Raw genomic sequence first — 25,574 nt, forward strand, 5'->3', positions numbered from 1 at the left:
AAAAAAAAGAAAGAAAAAAAAACCACAGTGTGTGGGTCTAGGTGTTCTGTGAACAGATTATGAATAAACAAATGTAAGGGAGAAATCTTGAGAATGTCTGATATTTTGACCTCATACTTATGGCCCACTATCTAACTGGTGCAAAAGAGACACTGCCTGAACAATAAATATATTAACAGTAATTAAAGACAAGGTAAGTTTTTAGGAAGATTTCTCTTCAGGGATACAGAATAAAATACCTGAGCCAAAAATTCCTATGAGACATTAAAGAAAAGGTAATACTTGATGGATTACTATATTAACATAAGGTTCTTTAAAACCTTCCTTAAGGGCTCTTTCAAAAAGAATTTTTTAATGCTTTTTAAAAATTATTCTAAAATTCTACTCTAAACAGTGAGATTAAGCATTTAAATGTTCTATACTATAAACTATAAGAAAGTAAAAAATGGTTCTGGGCTATGTTCAATAATTTTGAGAAAGCCTCACAAACTCTGATTTCAAGTAAGCAGGCTTGTGGAAATGAAATTTAAGCTAAGTATTTAATATACGTATTAACTCTCATTTTTTTCCCCAAAATATTCAAAGCAATTAACTTAAAAGCAAAATAACAGTGACAAAGATGAAATAATAGCTGTATTATAACAGAATGACTGGATTTTTCTTAATTCTTAAAACATGAAGGCAAATGTGCCAAAAAAAAAAACCTGCTATAGAAATGAAATAGTTTTTAAAACCTAAGTAACATCTATATTTTAGTATTTTACAGTAACTTTATCTTAAATTATTTTAAAAATTAAATGAATAAAAGTAGTATTTTACCTGCGGATCCTGCTTCATTTGAGCAACCAGTTTCTGATAATAAAAAGAGAAAAAGAGCCATCAGTCTTACATATTAACTCACTATCACTAAGCAGGCTTGGCCCCCAAAATCTAAAGTTTTAAGTCCACACACACATACACACACACACACACAAAACAAGCAATACCATCATCAGAACAGACCAAAAGCTTCTGTGATCCATGTAAAAGATTAATGAAACACTCTCTTAATAAAAAAAAAAAAAAAAAAAAAAAACCCTAAGTATTGCTTTATATTTGAAATAAAGAGCTTCCTGCTTTTAAACAAATCTGGAGATGAGATGGGGGAAAAGGAGCTTTTAAAAGACAATTTAAACTAACTGAATGCTTCAAAAGTAAAATATCCCTTGAAAATTTTGTCATTTTGTCTAGAGTCCCAAATAAGGCCTGGGAAGAAGCTGCTCTAATACAAAAACAGACCTGTTTGTATACAGCAAGTCAGTTAGTTGGTTTGGTTCACAGAAGGGGCCTAGTGTCAGATGTGACTCTGCCACTGTCCTCTCTGTGGGGGAGGGGATGTACCCAGTGGAGCAATGGTGCTAGTATTTGAGAACAAGGAAGTGAAGAACAATAATGCAAAATTCTACCTACCTGGGGTTCCTGGGTGAAGAGAGTTCTATCAGAATACTGAATGGAAAGACCTTATTAACTAAGGAAAACGTAAGTCCAAAAAATGAAAAAGGAAAATGGATGTCAATTGACCTATCCAACTTCTAAAAGCATCACTGCCCAAAGGTAACAATAATCAGGGAGAGAAATTGAAGAATAAAGAAAGAGAAGAATAAAGAATAAAGAAACTGAAGCATAAAGGAGTATCAGAAGACTGATTCCTGAAAGTATCTGGGAATAAGCTGTTCTCTAAGTGATTTTTTCCTATAACTGAAAAATCTATGCCTCTCTTTGGGAGACAAGACACTTTTAAAGTTTTTAAGTCATAAAATAAAAACTTTCTAAAATATATTATATACTTATCCACCTTATTAAGTAAAAACAAAGTCAGGTTTTAATGATATTTAATGATAGAGGCATGATTACATCAATATACTATTCTGCAAACAATACAAAAGGTCCTTAAATAAAGACCCCAGATTGTTATGTTCTAAAGAGTTATTTCCGTTTTTTCGTCTACTCCTTAAGGTCAAGCAGGCAGCTACCAAACACTGCTACTATCACTATGCTTCCCTCTAAGAGCCCCTGAGCCATAATTCAAATTTGCTACTTCTGATCTGCTTTGTGATATGCTCAATGAACTAATTCTAAGATGAGCAAATATCCTAAGAAATCCCCCTTGAGTAAAAGGTATAATCTTTGGTGAGTGACTTTTGACATTTCTTCTAGCTTGTCAAAAGCCTTATATGAGGTGCTAAGACACAGTCTGGATAGCTGAGATTGCCAACCATGTGACCTCCAAATACACAAGGTGTATTTTACTATACTCTACTTCATATACGACAGTGGTAACTCTTCTATATCCTGGTCTTAATCTACAAAATAGTAGTAACATACATTCTAAGAGTTCAAGGATATAAAAACACAAAGTTTTCCACATATACATTTTTACTAATGCAGCTTAACGGCTAGTCACATTCTTCAATGAAAAAAGCCCTTGGTCTTCCTTTCTGATTTGGTACCAGAGACTGGAGTACTGTAATAAAGTTGACTTTTTACAGTTGAGAAAAGTTTTCCTCCATGACACTTGGATTTAAAAACTGACTACCAAACTCAGTCTCCACCTCTGGAGGAAATAAATAAGCCAACTTTTCTACCTACAATCACCCAAGCTGCAGTTTAGACCATTACAGGCAGGACAGAAAAGCTGGGCAATTCAACCACTGAAATCCCCAATGCCTTTAAGGTGACACTGTGTGTTATCAAAATTGTTACTTTCTATTTCAAGGATGCAGCAGTTTTTCATGAGGATATAGTTTATGCCAAAGGTTGGCAAACTACAACCCACAGGCAAATCTGGTTTACCACCTGTTCCTATAAATAAAGTTTTACTGGGACACAGCCACACCCATTCACTTACATACTGTCTATGACTGCTTTGTCCATATAGCAGCAGAGAAAAGCGCTTGTGACAGACCATAAACTATTCCCAAAGCGTAAAATACTTTACTGCCTGGCCCTCTGCAGTAAGTTTGCTAATCTCTGCTTTATACTATTCTCTGTTACATGTAGAGTAAATACTCCAAAAGTTTAAATATGACTTGCATCAAATCCACATAGGAATATTCAAAACGGCAATTTCTCAAAAGAAAGATGAGATGTCCATCACAGGCCATTACTCTTTAAACATTCATTCAACATCAACCATGTGCATGTCGCTACTTTTTCAATCATTTCCCTGTTCAACAAGAAGAAAAGTATACTTCTACCACAGCAATACTAGGTAGTTTCATTAACACACTTTCTATCCAGTAAGCTCATTTTCAGCCCCAGTTTCATTCCCTAAGTGGAAATGATGAAGGGGTGGCTTCTGCCCCAATATTTAGTCAAATGTACAATCTGGCTTTGGCCTCAACCTAATAGCCAGTGCCTACTTTGATGTCATTCCTGGCATCCCTGAATTTCTCATGATCATGTAGGTTACCATGGACCCAATCAGAATAACAGCATCAGATTTACATCACGGCATGTCATTTCTATTTCCTGTTAATACTTATTTTTTAGGGGGGGCTGTACGTCACAGCATGTGGGATCTTAGTTCCCAGACCAGGGATCCAACCCATGTCCCCTGCATTGGAATGCAGAATCTTAACCACTGAACTGCCAGAAAGTCCCTACTGTTAGTGCTTAAATTTTTTTCTAATAGGAAAGGATTCCAAACGTAACTGGAATGAATATCTTACATTCCATACAGGTTAAAATACTATCAACCAATGTTGATAAATATAAATAAGTGTTTATTACCATATAAAGTGCTGTATAACAGTTAAGGATGAATATAAAAGCTATTAATTTTATGCTAAAAATAGTTAAATACACAGGAAAATAATTAATGTGAATATTAAGTGATAACTTCAGGAGAATATTTTATTCCTTTTGAGTCACTAAATGTAATTTTAAAATTTAAATTATATTTTAAAACAATAAACATCCAATTTTTTCATAATTATAATTTTTATAAAATTGGTACGCTTGAATTAAAAATATGAAACTAAATAATATTTAAGAACTCTATTTAAATTTTGTGATTCAGTTCAATTATATCATGAACTTTTCAAATAAAGTCATATTTGGACTTGTTCATGTCTTGTGAGGATGAACCAAAAGCTGGATGTTAACTATGCCATCCCAAAATTTCTTGAGAGGAGGAATATGTCCAAAAATCACATGTGAGTAACTTTGGTATACATGACAGTCAACTGAAACATGTCTTATTTTTTTAAATATGCAAGCAAACACAGGGAATTATATTCAGTTTTCTGTGATAAACCATAATGGAAGAGAACATGAAAAAGAATGTATATATGTATAAATTTTGAAAAATAAAAAATAAATAAAATACGCAAGTTAAAGTCACAAGAACAAAGTCCCTCAGATTAATCAAAAAACAGGGGAAAGGGGGTTTGTTTTTTTAACACACTCAGTATATGGAAAAAATATTTTTAGTTCTTTTGCCTGTAAGAGAAGTCAGGGTTTTTAAAATTCGTAAAAATAGTATCAATGAGTTTGTTGAGTAGTGTTAGAAGGCAACTAACATGATTCTTGAACAACTGACTGAAAAAATGATTAAAAACTGTACTGAAAAATCAGAGACAGCCAGGTTGTTTATTAATTTAGCCATTACTTAATAACACGATGTGGGAGAAGCCATGAATGAAACATACCTGGTGAACCTGAATTTCCACTTTAAGAGCCTCCTGTAGAGTCTGCAACTCCATCCTCTACTTTCTCCACTTTTTCTATGTCTGCTATCTACAGTTTCTTCAGCCTTTGTTTAAAATTACAAACTCCTCTTCTCACTGCAGCTGTAGAGATCATAAAATGTTTTGGATCATTATGTTGGTTATAAAGGAAACATACATGTTAGATAAAATAAATTACATTAGGCAAAAAATTAGCCAACTAAACACAGGGCAAAAACTTTCCCCAAACAGATTTCTTTCCAAAATGAGATTTGTACTGAATTGGTACCAAAACTTTCGGAGTATTCTCTGAGCACTCCTCTACAAAACACTTCAAATAAGTAAGAAATGAAACAAAAAGTGTTTAATCTGGTCAAGAAAACATCCAAGCACTTACTACGTGCTCAGCACCATGTAAAATACTACTTTCTGAGGACACAGAGCTGAACAAGACCACTTCTGTCCTAGATGGGTCGGAAGACAAGAGGAGGAGGACAGCCACCCAGGACACACTGTTCTTGGAAAGAGACACACAACAGCATGGTCATACATTTTTAACTATCACACAGAGTGAACTAGAGAGCTCAGGATCTCTCGGAAGTTAAAGAAGGCCAGAGTACTCTCACTTGGATGGACTTCCACAGTATTTAAAAAAATAAACTCAAAATAGGGGAAATTCTGGTATAAAGGTTTACATATAACAAATTAATACTTAACCACATTACAATGGAACTCTGCTTTCCACAAAGTTACGACAGAGATGTTAAAAAATAAAACTATCGTGCACAACAGATGAGGTGGGTCTATAACAACAGAACAGACTCTTCCCCTTTACAACACCATCTTCTCTTCAAGCCTGCTGGTGCATCGCTTGGGCTACATGTGTAACTACGCATGGAGACGATGTCAGAAGTCTAGATTTGTGAATGTGAACCTTCTGCTCTGCTCATCACTGCTGCAACTTAAATTAACTCCATAGCTAACTTTTCTTTCTTTTCTTTTTTCTTGAATGTGGCCTTAGACATGATTTCAGGTGCTCTCCTCAAAGTAAAAGCTTAATTGAATAAATGTATATATAAAACCTGTAGTTAGAGCAGCTTTTCAGCATTTTTACAAACTGAGGAAGAGGACAATCAAGAAGTTAGAGTAACTGCTACTCCTTATGCTAATTCAATGAGACTCATAATCTTTAAACTAAAAGTTAATAATCTAAAAACTGTCTATGGATAAAATTCATAGTTAACTTGAAAGAGTTAGTCGCTCAGTCGTGTCAACTCTCGAACTCTATGGACTATAGCCCGCCAGGCTCCTCCGTCCATGGGGTTCTCCAGGGAAGAAAACTGGAGTGGACAGCCATGCCCTTCTTCAGGGGATCGTCTCAACCCAGGGATCAAACCTGGGTCTCCTGCATTGTAGGCAAATTCTTCACCACCTGAGCCACCAGAGAAGCCCCATAGTCAACCTAAGTTTTCTTAAAACTTCTTTAAACCCTGATTTAACAGAGTTATAGTGAAGTCATTAATTTCAGGCTGTATTCGTGTGAATATTAATCTTCATTATATTTGTTTAATATTACTAGGCTTAAAACATCACTGGCAATCTCTCCCCTCGGGCTTACATACTATGTTATGTAATATCAAAATACTCTAAGCTTTTTTTAAGAAAACAATATACTTCCAAAGTGTAAAATTCCTTCAAACTTACATTTGTGGAGGCTAGGAAACGATATTATTATACAATGATATTGCCCACCAAAAATTTTCATAAAGGTAGTATGTTTAGGGGAGATAATTTGGGAAAGGTAATATTGATGAACAAACCCAGGTTTTCCAGATATTTATTAATTTTAAAAATCGTTGGAACTACATAAATATCAGAATCATTAAGTTATTGGTTTTAGACCAAGGTTTTTGTTGTCACGTAGGTTTATATACTAAAGCAAATGTTAAAACTATGCACTCACTGTAATTTTAAATGTTAAAATAATCTCCCTACTCAAATTCCTGATTTATGTATTAGAGGTCTTCCTGAAAAGAGTACTTAGTTTTAAGGCTATCAGAAAACATGTCTAAAAATGATTCCTTATCATTTTCATTAAATTAAATTAAAATCACCTTGAAGGGTATTTTCAAAGACAGAAAAGCCACACTTTATTTTACTAGTAGTTACATACAACATCATAGCTCAACTCAACTCATAAGCTCTAGAAATAAACAGGAACTTAAAGACATGAAGAATTCACAATACACACACAGAGTTAACCCAATTTGTACAGAGTGCTTACAGATTAATTACAAATTAATTTTTCAAAAGCTATGAAAAAGCAATTCACAGAAGAAGAAATAAGAATGATCAACATGAAAAAAAAAAATCTATCTTCAAGAGAGTCATGGAAATGTAAATTTAAGAAGACACATTTTTGTCAATCAAACTGACAAAGACCTGTAAAAATTAATAATACTCTGAGCTGTCTAGAGTTTGCATCAGGTGGCACTTTTATAATTTGCTATTAGTTATATCTGAGTGGTAGCACTGAGGGTTATTTACTTTCTTTTCAGAGTATCAATATTTCCAAAATTTTCCATGGAAAATATGTACTTATTTTTATATAACAAAAAATTAACTTAGAATTGCTAGATGAAACACCAGAAAAATTTATACTGATGAAACAAAACGTTCAGGAACAGAGTAAGTAAAGCCAGGGTTTAACCTGGAGGCTCTAAATGTCAAAGAGTGCCTCACAGGATAAGAAGCCTGCAACTCAAGTTAATGAGGAGCTGACAGCTTTTACTTCCTTCATCAGATTGTTGTCTGCTTATTAGAGACACACAAAGGCACGAAATTTTATTTGGCAAGGACTCTAAAGGCCAATTACTCATTTTATTTCAAGATAAAACTGAAGGGTTAAAAAGGGTAGTGACTTTTTATAGGAAAATATATGAAGGATTAGAAGATTCATATAATATCTTTCTTTTTCACAAAAGCCTCTTTCGGAATAGCATTTTTAAGAGACTGATCTCTGCCTAAAGGAACAGGTTATATACATATATATTCATAGCCTACAAAAAAACAATGCAAGCACATGTTGAGTCCTTTTAAAAAATACTTTTGGGGCTTACACAATGCATGCAGCCATCATGTGATGACCATTTGGGGGCAGTTTATAGTATTATAAAGTAATATAGGAGGTAATATAAAGTATTATAAAGAAGGCAAAATTTATAAAAAGATGGTTTATCATATTTTGACCAACTCTGATAAATTATAAATAACAAATCTGCTGCTACAAGGTAAATATGAAGAGACTTACAAAACAATTTACTGAGGTACAAAGCCTTTTGCCACCCATCAGTTCTAAGTACTACCACCAGAGAAGGCAAGTGCTTAGCACAAAATACCAACATTCACTATATTCAAGACAGTATGTGTCAAACCACTGGGATACCTAATGGCCTCCCACCTTCAAATAACAAAAAACATAAATAAAAACTCCACAAACCAAACAAACAAGCAAACAAACAAAATAACCAAATCTCACACACAAAAAAGGGCAAACATAGTGTCTGAAAAGAACATTCACTGTCTCAAAAAAAAAAAAAAACCTGATTCCACTTACTCACTGAGTGTAACCACTCTCAGCTTTAGGTTTGTCTGCTTATAAATCAGAAAAAGGGGAACAGAATCATCTGTTTCACAAACCTATTATGAGGTTTAAATTAGGTGAAGTTATATGAAAAGCCATTTGTAAACTGTAAAGTTCTATGCTTTTCTTAACATACTTAACTCTTACTCATACACACAAACTTTTGTATAAACTTCTCAACACAGTATATTTCTGAAAAGAGTGTGAGCTTTCTTATTTCCAACTTCTCTAAGAAAGGGATTCTAACCATTTTCCTGGTTACAGTTCTGCTTGGAGATGTATGACTGCTAGATGTTTCATAATGATTCTAATGCAGTAATACTACAACTCTGAATTTATTACCAAAATTACTGCTCTGTTCTTGAATTGATATAAATCTTTTCCCAATCAAAACTCATTGCATCAACCAAGTTACTTAACTACAGTAAGTCTGTAATACACTGTGCCCCCAGACTGAATTCCTTAAAAATGAACAGCTCAGGGTTCTCTATACCACGTACCTACTTGGTGTTAGACTCCACTTTTGATCTATACTCTCAAAATAGTGTTTCAAGTAGGTTCAATTAATTTTTTAAAATATGAAAAAGTAGAGACTTGTAGATCTATGTCACATGCCTATTACTAAAATACTAAAATTAAATTACTACAATACTGAAATAGCACCTCTGTCCACGGAATTCCCCAGGCAAGAATACTGGAGTGGGTAGCCATTCCCTTCTCCAGGGGATCTTCACAACTCAGGGATAGAACCTGGATCTCCCACATTGCAGGCAGCTTCTTTACCACCTGAGCCACCAGGAAAGCATTACTAAAATATCAGGTTTCAATTTGTACTGAATACTTATTGATTACTATGTATCTAATATGCTAGGAGATAAAACATATCTTTAACTTTTAACTAACAGTGCTAAAAATGATCACAAATGTGAAAAATTTAATAACTTACGAAAACTAACATTTACTAACATGAATCAATAAGATGACATTAAAATATATATATAATGTTTGTTTTCTTGTTTTCGTGGTGGTATTTCTTTGGTGACACTCCACAGGTCAACAGGAAATGCTACTGCACAAACAACTTGATGTTGGAGGCTACACTTTGAATCTGGCAAGGTTACTATGCTCAAGTACTGGTATTACAGGTGTTGACAAACCTGAGCTAGTAAGACTGATGCTTCTTAACCACTAAATTTACACACACACACACACACACACACACAAACACACAATTCAATTAATGGTATCTGAAAATATGAATGCCTTTGAGTATAAAATATGCATCTTTCCTTTGGTTTCTTGGGTGGAAGGGGGCCAGATCCTTGTTAAAAAGGGGAAAAAAAAAAAAACAAGGAATACCTGCACAAGTCATACCATTTGAGCACAAGGGCGTGGTATTTTTGGTCAGGTCAGGGTTTCCCCACAGCCCCCGCTTCTGCACAGGTCTGCTGCAGTGAGTGTCCTGTCCCACCCGCTACCACCAGTGTTCATTCTAAGATATAGTTTCTACCTCAGCTTCCTGGCTCCAGGCCTGGCAGACACACATACACTCTTCTATTTGCTACTTTTCTTTACAGAAATGAAGCATGTCTACTAAACTCTTCCAAACTATACCCAACAACAAGAACGTTGAAGCAAATTCAAAATGCACAGAAATTCAAAATGAAGGAGACTGAAGAGTCATATATGAGCATAGTGACAATGAGGTCAAGATTTTAAGAAATGGTTGCCATATTTACCAGAATGCTTTTTAATGATAAATATTTTACTACACAAAGGAGAACATAAGTGAGGACGGTGGTCTTGGTATAACTAATAAGTACTTAACAGAAGTGGAAGTTATGGGAGAGAGATTTCAGATCGATTTAAGGAAGAGCTAAGGATTAGAGCTGTACAAAAAAGGAATGGGTTACCTTATGAGGTAGTGGGCTCCCTGTCAATAGAAGTATTCAAGAATGCTGCATATCATATCCCCCTCTTGGAGATTCACAATGCACATTAGCATATTAAAGGTTCTGAGAAGTCCTGCAGTAAAGAAACCTGTTTAACTTTGTTTAAAGCAGCATTTTCCAAATTATTTGACCACAGAACATTTTCCCCACTCCCACCCCACCTCAATAGTATTTATTAATTTCTGTGGAAATTACAGTTCCTCAGAACACATTACAGAAAATATGAGCTACATTTTTTAAAATGTAGAATTCAATACATCAGGGATATATCTGAATAACAATATGTCAAGGATATAAGAGAAGAAACTGCCACACCTGGTAAAAGGTTCAAAGAGAAGGCCCTTAACATTCCTTCTTCTTTAAGAAATTTATGATTCCATTGCATCTCAACCTAAAGGGCTATGGGGTCTTGATTATTTATTTTTAATGGTTCTATGACAGAAAGGCAAGTAGGATAAAAAGGTAGTATAATGTAAGATTAACTGGTTCAAATGTCTCCCTTTCACGTTTAAAGCTCATTACCTAAAAGGTAAGAGATACCTCAATGACCATTAAGGTATGAAAGAAGCCTCAACTAAATATCTACTCCACCCACTAAATGAATTACCATTTGAGAGAGAGAATTTTTTTTAAGAAAAGTACCTTGCAATAGGGGACTACCCTACTCTAGTTATCTTGTTTGAATTTAATTTTTTATCATAATACATACTCTTGAAATAAGGTTAATATTTGTTTGGTCTTCAGACACTGGAATGCCCTGTGTAACCTGAATTATACACTCAAATAAATGATTAAGTGTGATGATTCATAAGCTGTTAAAGCAGACATTAAAACTGATACTAGGGAAAAAACATGTTTGCTTATATGACCCACACTGCTACATTTATCTCATTTTAAAAACATTTTCCTCTTCAAGAATTATACAAAACATACACTGAAAATGTAGTATCAGACATGAGGCCAATCTAACATTAAATTTAATAACATAAATGTTAAGAGGCCCCAAATTTCAAAGTTAAAGTTCCCATAGTTACATTAATTTAGCCTTTTTGCACATATACTAAGGCCATCAAATTAAACAGCGTATTAAGTAATACAAGACACAATGGAACCTTAACTTTTGAATTTCCTGGGTTTTGAATTTTCAGCCCTAAACACTGCATTAAGGACATTTTTCGCAAAGGGGACCTTTACATTTTAAGAGGTTATCGAATGTAGGAACATGCAAGCCTAGCAGTATTATTAGAAACACAAATGCATTTGAGATATAGTTATGTGAAATTAGACAAAAATTCACTTTCACTCAGTACAAACTGCGAAGCCTTTCTCATTTCTGGGAGACAGCGTTTTTGCAGAAAAAGGAAAAAAATCACTGAATATTTGAATTATCATCCAACCAGCATCAGGCACAGTGTGCCTGCTTGAAAAAGTACTTACCAATTTTGGGGAAACTGGCTCTCCTTCAGTTCTCTTGCTTCCTATAAGAGAAGAAGGGAAAATGGAATTAGACTACAAACAGAGATTTATGACAAGTTATCAAAAGTTGATAACTTAAAGATATCTATCTCATTTTAATGAGGAAAAAATCAAAACACATAAGAATCTCCAAAGCTTTAAAACACAAAAGAAAAAAATAAGGAAAAGAGACAGGTAGTTTCGTTTTTACAAGAGAAGAATTCAAAGGCAATTAGGTATCTAATTTTCCAGTTTTTTTTTTTTTTTTTCACTTTTCCACAGCCTTTTCAAGACAAGAAAAAGTAGTTGATAGTCTCCCTTTCCTAAGAGACACAGAAATGCAGAAATACACCCACATCCCCAACAAATGACCTTCACTGTTTGCTGCTTTTTTTTTTTTTTTTTTTTAACAAATTAGGCTAACATCATTGGCCCTTAGCTTGATCTACTTTTTTTCAATTAATCTTGAAATGGACCTATCTTATATAAGGCTTTAAAATTCAAGCATCTTATATGTAGTCATAATTTCAATTAAACTTTTCATTCACATTCTTAAAGTCCTACCAGTTTAAACTGTGAACCACATAACACTAAAGTGACTTTCCCTATGCCATATCAGTGATAGAGCCAGGAAAAAAAAAAAAAAATCAAGGTTTTGGGATCCCAATCTATGCTCAGTGATGCTTTTATCAATTGTGGTTTTTTAAGATTATCTAAACTCCATTAAGTTGATTTCAAGGTCAGAAAACTCACGTCAAGCTATATTGTTTATTTATTTTTAACTTGTCCCTGCCCCAAACTTTTCTAGTTAAAAAAATTAGTGAACAAAAAATAAAACTTTTTCCTTAGTATTTTAGTATTAAATTATTTAACCTCAACATACCATGCTCTAAATCTATATCATTCTATGCCTTAAACACAGTACATTTGTCCACTGATGTCACTCCAATAGTGTGATGTAAATTCTCATTTGTTTAAGGGATATTTTAAAAAATCTTCATCTAAATCACAAATTTTTATTTAATCGTGCACAGTCATATCCAAAATATAATAAAATAATTTTAAAGGGCCTCAATTCATGCAGTTAACATTCATTTCCAAAAGAAATTCAATCTGCTGGTTTACCCTGCCTTTCTTTTAGGAACAGCACTTTTTTAGAGTTCTAAAGTCCATATAAATGGCAATTTTAATCACCACAATTAGAATAATTACCAACCAAAAGAAAAATCTATAAAATGGTCTGTAGAATGATGTGGTTATTAAAAAGTAGATTCTTGGGACTTCCCCGGTGGTTCAATGGTTAGGACTCTGTGCTTCCACTGCAAGGATCATGGGTTCAGTCTCTGCTTCGAGAACGAAGATCTCACATACCACAAGGTATGGCCTCCCCCTACCAAAAAGGTGGATTCTCACTAGGAAAAAAAAATCTAACTATGTGTGATGATGGTGATTACCACTTACTGTGGTAATCATCTCACAATACACACCCATATCAAACCATTATGTTGTATACCTAGAACTAATATGATGCTCTATATCAATTTTAAAAAGTGGATTCTTAACAGTACAGATACCTATATGATTCTGTACCACTCAAAGACAATACCAGGCAAATAGTAAAGGCTCCTTAGAGAGAACTCCCTAGAGGTCCACTGGTCATGACTGGGCACTTTCACTGCTGTGCCCAGGTTCAATTCCTGGCTGGAGAACTAAGATTCCACAAGCCAAGTGGTGTGACCAAAAACAAAGTAAATGGTCAGTAGATATTTGTTAAATGAATGAATTGACTGAGTGGACCCTTAACTCTCAGTTGCAGGCTTATTTTCCCCATTGGGCATCTCTTGTTAGCTCTTTCATGCTGGGGATAATCTTATGCATCAATCTCCCACAGCATTATTTGTTAAATGAGTGACTCTGGATAAAAACAGCTGATTAGGAAATAAAAAATTGCCATTTTAAAATATAGTGAAAAGGAAAAGATAGATAAATTGGATCAAATTAAAATTAGGAACCTCTGTTCATAAAAAAAAAACCCCACCATTCTCTTAAGAGAATGAAAAAGCAATCCACAGAACTGGAGAATTGTAACTGCAATACGTAACAATAGCTTATACTCAGAATGTATAAAATATGTTGAGACTCAAAGTGGTCAGGATGGGATTGGGATTTCTACTTTTACACAAATGGCATTTGAGAAGGTACAGTCAAATAAACTCTTTTGAAAATCATATTCAGTAAAAAAGGCAATGGATGCACCTTATCTCTGGGGCATTTTCTCCAAAAAATAAATAGCAGAGTCAACTCCTAATTGATAAGGAATTGTACCATGATATCACAAAACTACTCATAACACTGCTTGCACGGACTGCAGAAAACACATTGGAAATCAAAGTCTGAGAAGTTAAGTGACTTCCCTGAAGGTCACACAGCTAGCTGGTATCAAGCGAGAGAAAAGTCTACAAACTCTGAGATTCCTTTGACTAAGCTGGCCTTTCTACTAGATCATACTTTCTCTTACCCAGCTTCAGCAGTTATTCTCTTAAGAAACTAGGATAAATACTGACCAAATATTTTGGGGAAAACCTTCATATAAAATTTTAAAGAAAAATCACATAAGTAAGCTCTCTAGGGCTGGTTTTAACACTTGAGATCCTTTATGCCTAAGGGATCCCCATGAATAGGCTTCAGAGGGGTTTGCCAACTCTACAATGCTATATGCTAAATTCTGAATGTAAGAGTATTTTGGGAAGAAGATCCACAACTTAAATAAGATTCGCAGAGGTTCAGATACCCAAAAAGAGTAAATTATTTTTAGACGAGTGATTCTTAAACACTGCATTAGAACTACCCAAAGTGTTCCTTCTGAAGACTGATTATTAATTGACTACCATTGGGATATTGATTTTAAAAAAAGAAAAGCAAGTAATTCATCTCTGTAATTTAATAAATATTAGTTAGCAGCAAAAATATTTACATATAACTTGTACTTTTTACACTATCCATATGCAAAATGTGTATAAGTCTGAAAAGCAAGTTTGACTTCCTCAGGTTAGGTTGACTGTAAAGTCCACTTAATTTCTCACATATGTTTGACACTTGCAACTAAAGTAGTTGAAAGTTTTAGCCTTATTTGCTTAAATTTTTAAAATTGATTTGTTCCTGAAAAATACATTCAACACACATGAATTGGAGTAATTATTTTTACTTTTACAGATGAATACTATCTTGTTAACATAACTTCACATGATTTTTTGCAAACTAAAGATTGTTCCACCTCCTCTCTGGAACTTCACAGGTATTGAAGCTGCTTTAATTACAGCCAATAAAGAAATGAATCATTCAGATTTCTGATATGGTTGTAAAATTTTTAAATATCATCAATAAATCTAAGGTGATTAATAACTACTTTGTAAATGTCTTTTGTAAAACTTCTAAAACCTTCGTGTATGAAGAATATACATAAACCAAAAACAAACTTTGCAGAGGAAAAGTTCAGCACTAGATTATGTCTTAAATTAGGCTAAAATCCACCCCATTACAAATTTTGAACGATTAAGTTTATAGTCTGTGCTCAATCATAAATTTTGATAAGGGACTAGAATAGCACAGATAATTGTCATTCAAAGACACTTTAAAATGTCACCTTACACAGAAGATTCAATCTCTTCTCTTCTACTACACCAAGCTGATACACTAATTTCATATACAGTAAGTTTTACTGCTTTTTATCTGTCTTTCCTAACTTCTAACTAAAAATACATGTATTTGTTTAAGTTTGAAATAAATTTAAATGCAAATAAATGCTCAGATGAAAAAGCAGAATCCTGCTAAAGGAGATTTAGTCCTTTAGGTGCGGCCCAATATCATAATCATCCTTCTTGCCCCAAGCCCTCTTAATCTCACCCTCTCAAGGGCATCCCTCTCCCCTCTCTTTCCTGAAGCATCAAACTTTCCTTCACTACTGGATCATTTTGCTTCTTTTATCTAAAAAAAAATAGCCTTCCATAACTCCATATTCTTCTGTAGTTACTGTCTTCTGTAGTTATTATCTGCATGGCCACTTGTAGCAAAACTCCCTGAAAGAGTTGACCAAAGTCACTGTCCCCAGTTGCTCTCCTTTCATTCTCTATTGAACCCACTCCATTAGGGCTTTTGCCTCATTCAGTCTTGTTAGAACAGTGACCTCTCTGTTGCTAAATCCAACAGTTAAGTCTCAGCCCTCATTTCCCTGTTCATACAGTATTATCTGACCCAGTTGATCATCCCTTCCTTCATGAAATCCTTTCTTCCCTTGACTGCCAGGACACCAGTCACATTTGATTTTCTTCCTAATCTCTCTAGGCACTCTCCTGGGTTTCTTCTGCTAGTTCTTCCTCATCTCTCAAGACCTCAAATATTGAACTCCCCCAAGGCTCAGTTCTTGGAACTCTTCCCATTAGGTAAACTCATCCAGTCTCATAGCTATAAAAGGATCTGTACACTGGTGACTTCAAAATTTATTTCTCTGCCCAGACCTGTCCCTTGATTTCCAAACCTACCTATCAAACTGCCCATTCGACACCTGTCAAATTGGCTTCTCAAGCTCAACAAATCTAAAACTCAACTCTTGACTACCTATCCCCCAACTTCCTCCCCAGAGTCATCCTCATTTCAATAAACAGAAACTCCATCCTTTCAGGACAAAATCTTAAAGTCATCACTGACTCCTCCTTCCCACATCCTACATCCAGTCCAATAACTGACCTTCTTGCCTCTGCCTTCAAAATACATGGGACTGTGACCACTTGTCTCAACTCTACTACCACCTCGTTGGTCCAAGTCACCATCATCTTTCACCTACATTATTGCAATAGCCTCCTAACTGGCTGGCCTCCCCACTTCCATCTTTGTCCTCCAAAGTCTATTCTCTCAGTAGCCTTTTTAAAAGACAGATCTAGTTACTCCTCTGCTCAAAATCCTCCAATGGCTTCTCATCATGCTCAGAGAAAAAGCTGAAGTCCTCTACAATGGCCACAAGACTCTAGTGATTTGGGCCTCTGTTATTCTTAGACCTCGTCTTCTTCCCTCTCCCATTCCTCAATCTACTCCAGCTACCCTGGCCTCTTTCCTGTATTTCAAAAACTCCTAACAAGTTCTCTTCTCAGGGCTCTTCTGGAACACTCTCTCCCATCAAATACTTTCAACAGTTCACGTCCTCAAATGTCAGGAAACCTATATCAGCTGCAAGAGTAGAATACTAAAACAAAGATTAAAACATTCATCAGAATTGTCCCCCTCCCCAAATGTTCACTTTAGGGACGTTATTTCTTACACCAAGAATACCCTTTCTTTTTACCTTCTCTCTGCCTATCCAAGTCTTACTCAACCATTAGGACCCAGATGAAGACTCACTGATTAATAGCCTTCCCAACTCCCAGTTCTCCATTCTTTTAATTCTCAAAATGTTTATCATCTTTCTCATTCATCTTAAAATTTAACCATGTACTATCTCACACTATAACTTACATGTCTCATTTCCCTAACTATACACACACACACACACACACACACACACAATGTGTAGAACAGAAATAATATCCTGCACAAGCAGTTCTCAAACTTATATCAGGGTAACTCTAAAACTTCAAAAAAGGTATAGATTCACATGCTCTAGCCTTAAAGATTCTGAATTCATTATGTCTGATTTGGAGCCCAGATATCTGTATTTTTTTTTAAGTTCCTCTAAAAGATTCTGATGCATAGCCAGGATTAGGAACCATTGCCTTATGCATCTCTATTACCTTCAAGACCTAGGAAAGTAGGCCTTCAAATAGCCTAAAGCTAGAATGGACACCCTAGAGCAACAGATCCATACCTTCATTTCAAGGGGAACAGTGGTCCAAAAAATCTAGATGTCTAGCCACAAGCTATAAAGATTGTAAGAGGCAAAGCCCAATCTTAAAACCCAGATTTACTGCTCTCCATCGAGGAATCCTTCCATTACACTGTGCATAAATAAAGTAATAAAAATCCACAATTCAGATAGGCAGAGTAAACAGTGATTATCTAATACTTGACCAGTAATTGCAATGTCCACGCTCTAAGACAGTGCACATTATTAGCTTCTATATGCTTGAAAAATGTGAGCAATATTAGCTGACAAGAGATGTAAAACTCTAGAGAGTAATTGTGTTAAGGCTTACAAATTTTTTAAAAAGTTACTTGAATTCTTAGAATATGTACAAAAACTTGCAAAAATCATATATTTTGTAGTAAAATATGACAAAAAATCAATGGAAAGGAGAATTCTTGCTTCATCATGCTATAAAGTACAAAAATCCTTATTCACAAGCTTCCACAGTACACAAAGTTGTGAATGTTTTCTGAGTCTAATCATCATAACATAACCTTCTTAATTACAGATCAGACTTAGTAAATCACCCCATATCCCAAGACAACTCAAACTCTTATTTTAATAATCAGTTAACCTCAGGACCAAAACTCTAGCCATCATCAACGAAAAACAACTGAGGTATCTATAAAACATTACAGAGGAGTTTGGATTCATCTTGGTGTATTGGGATTTAAGCAAGTGCCTCCTGTTAATGCTAATGGGAGTTCTGGGTGTCAAGCAAGGAGGAGGATCAGCGCCCAGCACGGAATCTGTGAAAACCCTTTCTGTGGCACTAACTGCAACTACTGGGACTTGTTCTCTCAGGAATGGGATAATAGACCCAAATTCCTATGTCTCTAAAGAACAGAGATCATTCAAATAAAAGCCACTAAAGAAGGTCACTAGTAAACACTTGATCTTAAAAATATACAAGAAAAAGCTAAACTAAAAGAACAATTACTGCATAAGGGAAATTTTATAAAACAGAACCAATATGCACAGGTGGGGGAAGAAAAAAACAACTAGTGAATTGCTGGAGATAAAATATCTCACACAAAAATTCAACAGGATTAAAACAACTAGAATTTTTTACATGAGAGCACAGAAGCCCAACTGTAGGAGAAGCTTGTCCAAAGAAACACACACACACACAAAACAAAAACTCCTCCCCCGATGGAGCCCTAAGTGCCCTGCAATCCTGGCCTTCAAAGCACAGAAGAAAACTCCTGCTGCACTGACAGCCTGGAATAATCACAAAGCACTTCCAGACAGACAGATAACAATCACAAGCTGCCAAAGACAACCAAAACTAACTAAACAAAAATTACAGCACCTTATTGTGTCTCATACAGCCTCACTTCTCACTTCACTGCTGTACTCACCAGGCTGAAAAATGAGCAGGTGTGTTTCAGGCTACAGAAAAATTAGTGAGACACACACATGCACTCACACACACATCCCAAGCACAAACACACACACAAAGGGAGTGATATTCTTTCACACGAAAGGGCTTAAAAAGACCCGCAAGGCTTTGCTGAAGGCCTACAAAAACTAAGAGTAGGCCTTACCGGAGCAGTGAGGAAAAAGCCAAGGTTTATTCCTAATCCACAGTTACTAACAGAATTAACATTTATTTCAATTAGAAAGGCTTTGGCAACAATCCATTTTATAAAGAAGGAGAAATTAAGATTTTCCCCATTTCTATCCTCCAAAGAAAAATTAAGATCTTTTTCTGACTTCATAGGTTTAGCTCCACAACACAAATGAAAAAGAACCCTGACTTAAGGCCTGAAAACTAAATCGTCACGTAACATTCACAGTTTAAAAAAAAAAAAAAAAACTATGTAGTCCAACAGATTGATTCTTTATCATTACTGCTATCATTAATGAACATTTAGCTTTTTATTTGTACTTTGAAATGTCAATGAGAAATTGAAACAGCTACAATATGCTGGGGATTTTAACTTCTGAAACAAAAACCACAAGGAAACATGACTCTGAAGCATAAAGTCTCAATCATACTGGTAAGTAAGTGGTCCTAAAACTTGAAAGTGAAAGCAATACATACCAAAAAAGAAGTTTGCCTGATATTAAAGCTAGCCTTTAAAACCAAAAATATTTTCTGTTACAGAAGACTGAAATCAGGGCTTCCATTAACCTTGTTTAAAAAAAAAAAATCCCATGAGCATGGATTTTTTTTCCTGTCTCTTCATCAGAGCAGCATGGGGTCCCATTAGGCACCCTATTTTACTTCCACCTTATAAATAACGTTAGCTATTCGCTATTTCCATGGAAACCAAGTACAGAGAAACCCACTTAAATGAATACCGGTTAAAGGAATAAGTTTTATTTTAGAAAGGTTTTGCGGCTCTAGATGAACTCTACTGGGGAATACTACAAAGTCTTCTTAAGTATAATTTTTTAAAAGATATCTTTGGTGTAGTGGGAGCTTATTAAGAGTCCTGTTAAATAAGTGCACTCCTTGCACTAAACTAAATATGCCAAACAGCATCATAATGTTGAAAGTTATCTTTCCAATGCATTGTACATGGGTTTAGATGCACAACCACCAATGACTGCTTCCTCATGGATTGGGGTGGAATAATTACCCCTATGGGTCTAATTTAAACTAATAAAAGCAAGGAAATCTAGAAATAAGCCTACCATCACCTTGTAGTAACTGGTAACAAACACGACCCACAACTGCAGACACGCACAACTTGCTACTCCTCTGAAGAGAAATGAACAGTAACTTAAGTTCTAAGTTCTTAAAAACTGTTACCGGGTCCAGAGATAGCAGGGAGTCAAAATTCCCTCCTCAATAAACTATTTCACAGTTATAGTGTATATTCCCTAGTCAATCAACACATACATTTGGGTGAAGTACAAATAGAATATGCAAGAGAAAGTGCAGAACAAGACTTGGCGATTTTCCACTATAAGCTGACAAATATTGACCAACACACACTAGAAATAACCATTTCTGGTGGTCCACACAAAAGCTGCAGACAGGAAGTGCTCATAAAATTAAATGCAACTCTTAAGAACAATAAATTCAAAGCCAATCATCTTAAGTTTCAAAAGACAGAGAAGAAAACTAAAATCTTTCCAGTAGATATGGTTCTCTATTAAGTTGATGGTGGTTCAGAAATCTTCAGTAAGTTAAAAAACAAATGAAAACAACATTATCCTAAAAGATGATTACCAGTATTAAATTTACAATGTATGTAAAGAGTTAATATTCCAGCACACATACTTTTCATTTGAGTATACCAACATATCTATTTGTAATACATGTTCTAAAAACGTAAAATTATTTTTCTTATATGTAAAGTTTGGCAAATGTTGATAATTGTTAAAGTTGGGTTAACAGGTATGTAGGGTTTGCTAATATTCACTCTACTTCTGTGTATGTTTTATATTTCCATAAAAAGAAGTTTTTAGAAATCCTATAAATTTAAGGCTCTTGTCTCAAATATGTTTTTCTCTATGTGTAACTGAAAAATAGATGAAATGCCTGGTACAGACCTTAGAAGCTACTGAATTTAAATCCAACATAGCCATTACATGTAACCACAACCAGAATCTCCAAGTTTTACTTTTCTTACCGAAACAATTCAGTTAACAGTTCAAAAATCACAGGAGAAATCTGGAAAGGAAAGGCTCTGCTATTGAGTAATTACCAACAATGAAATGAAAACAATGCCTAATAACAAGGTATCATTAGCCATATTTTGTATTTTACAAACTAAAGAAATTCTACTAGCCCTCTCTCTACTAATAAATCAAAATACTTTCAGAATAAGCAACACCAACTTCTCCATTTTCTTCTCCATTAGGTCCACAGGACTAAAGAGGGCAATCTAACAAATTAATGCTTCCTATTTCTTTTATCTTGGTTAAGTATCAAGGCTACCCCTTCACTCTCTAGGATCCCAGTTCACCTCCTACTGAAAAATAATATAGCAACTTTTGAGATAAAAAGGTCTTCTATTCTCTCCCTTAGTCCAGATACGAAATGTTTCACAAATTTTCTGTTACTTTGAAAGTGATTTTAAGTTATTGTCCAATTCCTGGCTGAGGGGCCAAAATGCAGAGGTTCACAAACTGTCAAGCTTTGAGGTCTATGATAACAAGTCTCTGTGTTTAAAAACTAATCATTGAAATAATGTTCTGTTTTTAACAGAAATAGAATAAGATGGTCATTGAAATAATGTTCTGTTTTTAACAGAAATAGAATAAGATGGTGGTTGCTTTGGAAGGAGTGATAAACAGCAGACAGGGAATGGCATAGGCACAGATGAAACTTCAAAGATAATAAAGAAGAGGGGAGAGCAAAAGAAACGGAGGTGGAGGGGTCGGTGGCAGCATCTCTCTGCAAAGTAGCTAACTTATCACGAACCAGACAGGCTCCTGCACAAGTGTAACAGCAGTCAAAAGGAGCCCACCTTTTACAAGTGAGGCAGGGACATGATTTTCAAAATTGTGTAATTCTTTAAATCAACCCCAAAGAGGCCATTTAGGGTCCACTTCTAACTCCCCCGTTTGTTAAAATAAAACACACTTCTAAACTTTTTGCAATTCCATTCACCCAAGAGAAGCAACTTTTATAGACCCTGAATACAGACTGAAATAAAGAAAACATAGGACACACACAATACACCTGCTATGCTAATTCTAAAACTACAAAACTTTACTTCCTGACCACTCTGGCTACTGTAAAGTAAGACAATTTATTAACTGAAAAAAAAAAAAAACTACACAACCTGCTATAAAATTGCTTAATTTTAAAAAATATTTGTCAAGCTAAAGTATGACATTTTATCAAAACAACCTTGTTGGAGTTTCTGCTCAGAAAGCAGAAACAATGTTTTAGGAACACAGACAAAATAAAATTGAATGAAGACTTCTATCCACCTACTAGGACTTTATCAGTGGTGCAGTTGGGTAAATGAGGAAAAAAAGTTAATGGAAGCTATTATTCTATTTTTTAACTCAAATGCTCACTACTGGCAACATATACTGTATTCAGGATGTTTTGGTAAGCTATTACAAACACACTTGTTGATCCCAGGGAAAAAAAACTACACAGACCAAAGACAAAAAAGGTTTCAGATCTAAACTGGCAGTAAATGAATAAAATTAATCCTACTTCATACTTAATGATCATTCCCCTCAATGACTGGTTTCACTTACCAGATACATACATACCTATAGATACACTTATATGTACCTACATATTAATAAATATATTTAAAACTCAAAAGTACACTTAAAAACTCAAAAAACATTTAAAACTCAAATTCTTTTCCAAAAACTTAATTCTGAGATCACTGTAAGACAGAGACAGAATATAGCTTTTCTCACAACCAACTTGTTCTCAGGCCCAGTTTCTAGGCTCAATATAGGTTAACATGATGATTAAATATAGAAAGAAGATAACAATTACTGAAAGAAAAAAACAGGCACCAAATGAGAGGAAATTTCACAAAGGAAAAATGCTCAAAAGGCAAATAAACTGTGTCCATCATTACTAGAAAGCATTCCTATGCCACTTTTACAACTTTGACTTTCTACATTTGTCTCCATGAGTTATTACACCAAGCATGTGTTCTCAAGTTGTCCTGGGCTGTAGACCCAATGGACTGACCAGCTGATTAGAATTCTGAACTTGTGAGCTGTAATACAATGCCTAATCTGCTACTGCCTTGATGCTAAGTGACCTACTGTAAATATCAATATCTTTTATCACTAAGAGTTTTAAAAAATATAAAGTGCCCTGAAATACTTTTCAAAGTTTCTGTAATAACTGACATACTCCCATGTATTTTATACTTCTCTTAGCAGTTTCCACAAACAAGAACTCATTAGGTCACTTTTCCCATCCATCTCTTTTCTCATGACATTTCAGGAAAAAACTCTCTTTTCTAACTAAGTTGTTCCATATTTACCCTTTTCCCATAAACTTTTAGTGGGATTGTAACAATAACAGCGGGCTTCTCTGGTGTCTCAGTGGTAAAGAATCCGCCTACCAATATAGGAGACCTGGATTCAATCCCTAGGTTGGGAAGATCCCCTTGAGATGGAAATGGCAACCCACTCCAGTACTCCTGCCTGGAGAATCCCACAGACAAGAGGAGCTGTCAGGCTATAGTCCAGTGGGTCACAAAGAGTCGAACATGACTTAGCAACTAAACAAGAGTAACAATGATAATCAAGCTTATAAAGTATCTTAAGACATCCCCATTTTATCTTCATGTCGATCCAAAGATGTCACTATTATTGTCCCTATGTCATCAGTAAAGAAACTGAAAAGTCCAAGTGAACAGCAGAATGCTTGATATATAGCACTGGTATCCAAGTGCACATAGTACCCTTCCATCACCCTTTCTTCTTCTTCCTAAACACCATAAAAAACATAGCAAAAGGAATGAATGAAGGTACAGGAGACATATTTGTTAAAAAGAGCTTAAGTAATCAGTCCAAGGTCACACACTCAACTTGAAGTGGTTGCACTGAGAGTCCAGAGGCTTCTCTGGTGGTTCAGATAGCAAGAATACACCTACGATACAGGAGAACTGGGTTTGATCCTAGGTTGGGAAGATCCCCTGAGGGAATGGTGGCCACCCACTCCAGTATTCTTGCCTGCAGAATTCCATGGACAGGAATTCCTGGTGAGAGAGGAGTCTGGTGGGCTACAAGTCCATGGGGTCACACAGAGTCAGCTATAACTGAGCAACTAACACACACAAACACTGAGATTCCAACCCATAGGTCAGACCTCCAAGCTTAGGCTCTTTGCCCATTATGCAACATTTGTCTCAAACCCTGAGAACAAGTCTAGAATTAAGGTTAATAATAGCTAAAAACAGCTACCATTTATTTAGTGCTTACTATGTGTCAGGCACTTACTTATTCCTTCTAACAACCATACTTTATTTATTCAAACTTGACAGATGAAGAAACTGAGGCAGAGGCACAGCAGATGAAGTGATCTGTCACAGAGCTAATACAAATCCAGACTGCGCAGAGCACAGCCAGGATTTGAGCCTATGCAGACTGGCTCCAGCTCCAGCGCCCACACTCTTAACCACTGTGCTCTACTGCCATGCTAAAAACTTCCCTTCATTCGAACTGCCCGAAAACAAAACTTTTAACCTTTTCACAAAACTAGCAAATTGTAAGGCTTCATGCTTCAACTAGCTGAGAGAAAGCGAGTAGTGCTCGTCTGAGCAAGCTCAGCAGACTCCGTTACAGGCACGGGAGGCGTGCCCCCGGGGACTAGATCACTGCAGTGCCCAGGAAGGAGCACGCTGTGAGTCAGGCTGAAAGCCCCCAGCCCATCTCCCTGCACACAGACCCACACTAACCACGCACTGCAAGATGCAGGCAATTCAGGGACGTCCCAGTGAGATCTTCCATAAAATCAATGTCACCCTGCAAGTACCCAAGCGCATATAGTACCCTTCCATCACCCTTTCTTCTTTCCAAACCCCATAAAAAACACAGCAAAAGGAATGAATGAATCTAAGCTACTTAAAAATCATAGCAAATGTCCAATGATAACTGCAGATTTAAATGAGAAAAAAATGCAAAATTCTCATAGTTTTGTAACTTGTCCAAATTCTACATTCAAAAAGCAGTAGGCCTCTTTGAAAGCCTCAATTCTTAGACTACCTTATTATCATATACGTGCCTTGAAGGGTGTCTAGAAAAGTCCATTTTTGCCTCCGATTCTACAAATCTTGACATGCATATTTAAAACAAGATTCATTACTGTTGGATTACAAGTTACTGGACTTTTACCCTAATATCTATTAATATGACAATGTATTTAATAATATAAGCAAAAATATTAAGCATGGATTTAATATTTGCAATATTAACATGGATTATACACAGAAAATAAATAGAAAAATGGGACTGGACCTGGAGGTACTGAG

General features: G+C 35.4%; 1 protein-coding gene across 23 annotated transcripts in view; it reads right to left on the reverse strand.

Annotated features, from left to right (window-relative positions):
* The window catches only part of PHF21A (PHD finger protein 21A), a 186,487-nt gene that overhangs the window by 145,967 nt on the left and 14,946 nt on the right, over positions 1-25,574 (reverse strand). For 11 of the 23 annotated variants that reach the window (XM_061152434.1, XM_061152507.1, XM_061152480.1 and 8 more), the window contains 4 exons: positions 11,742-11,782; positions 10,266-10,377; positions 4,692-4,832; positions 820-852 (listed from right to left, as the gene is read on the reverse strand). In XM_061152434.1, coding sequence (XP_061008417.1) covers positions 820-852; positions 4,692-4,745 — 87 coding nt within the window. In that variant the 5' untranslated portion in view covers positions 4,746-4,832; positions 10,266-10,377; positions 11,742-11,782. Of the gene's footprint in view, positions 1-819; positions 853-4,691; positions 4,833-10,265; positions 10,393-11,741; positions 11,783-25,574 lie in introns of all 23 variants that reach the window. The other 12 variants (XM_061152601.1, XM_061152425.1, XM_061152592.1 and 9 more) reach the window with 2 other exon arrangements.

The sequence above is a fragment of the Dama dama genome, chromosome 1 (genome assembly GCF_033118175.1).
Source record: "Dama dama isolate Ldn47 chromosome 1, ASM3311817v1, whole genome shotgun sequence".
In the NCBI taxonomy this organism is placed as follows: Eukaryota; Metazoa; Chordata; class Mammalia; order Artiodactyla; family Cervidae; genus Dama; species Dama dama.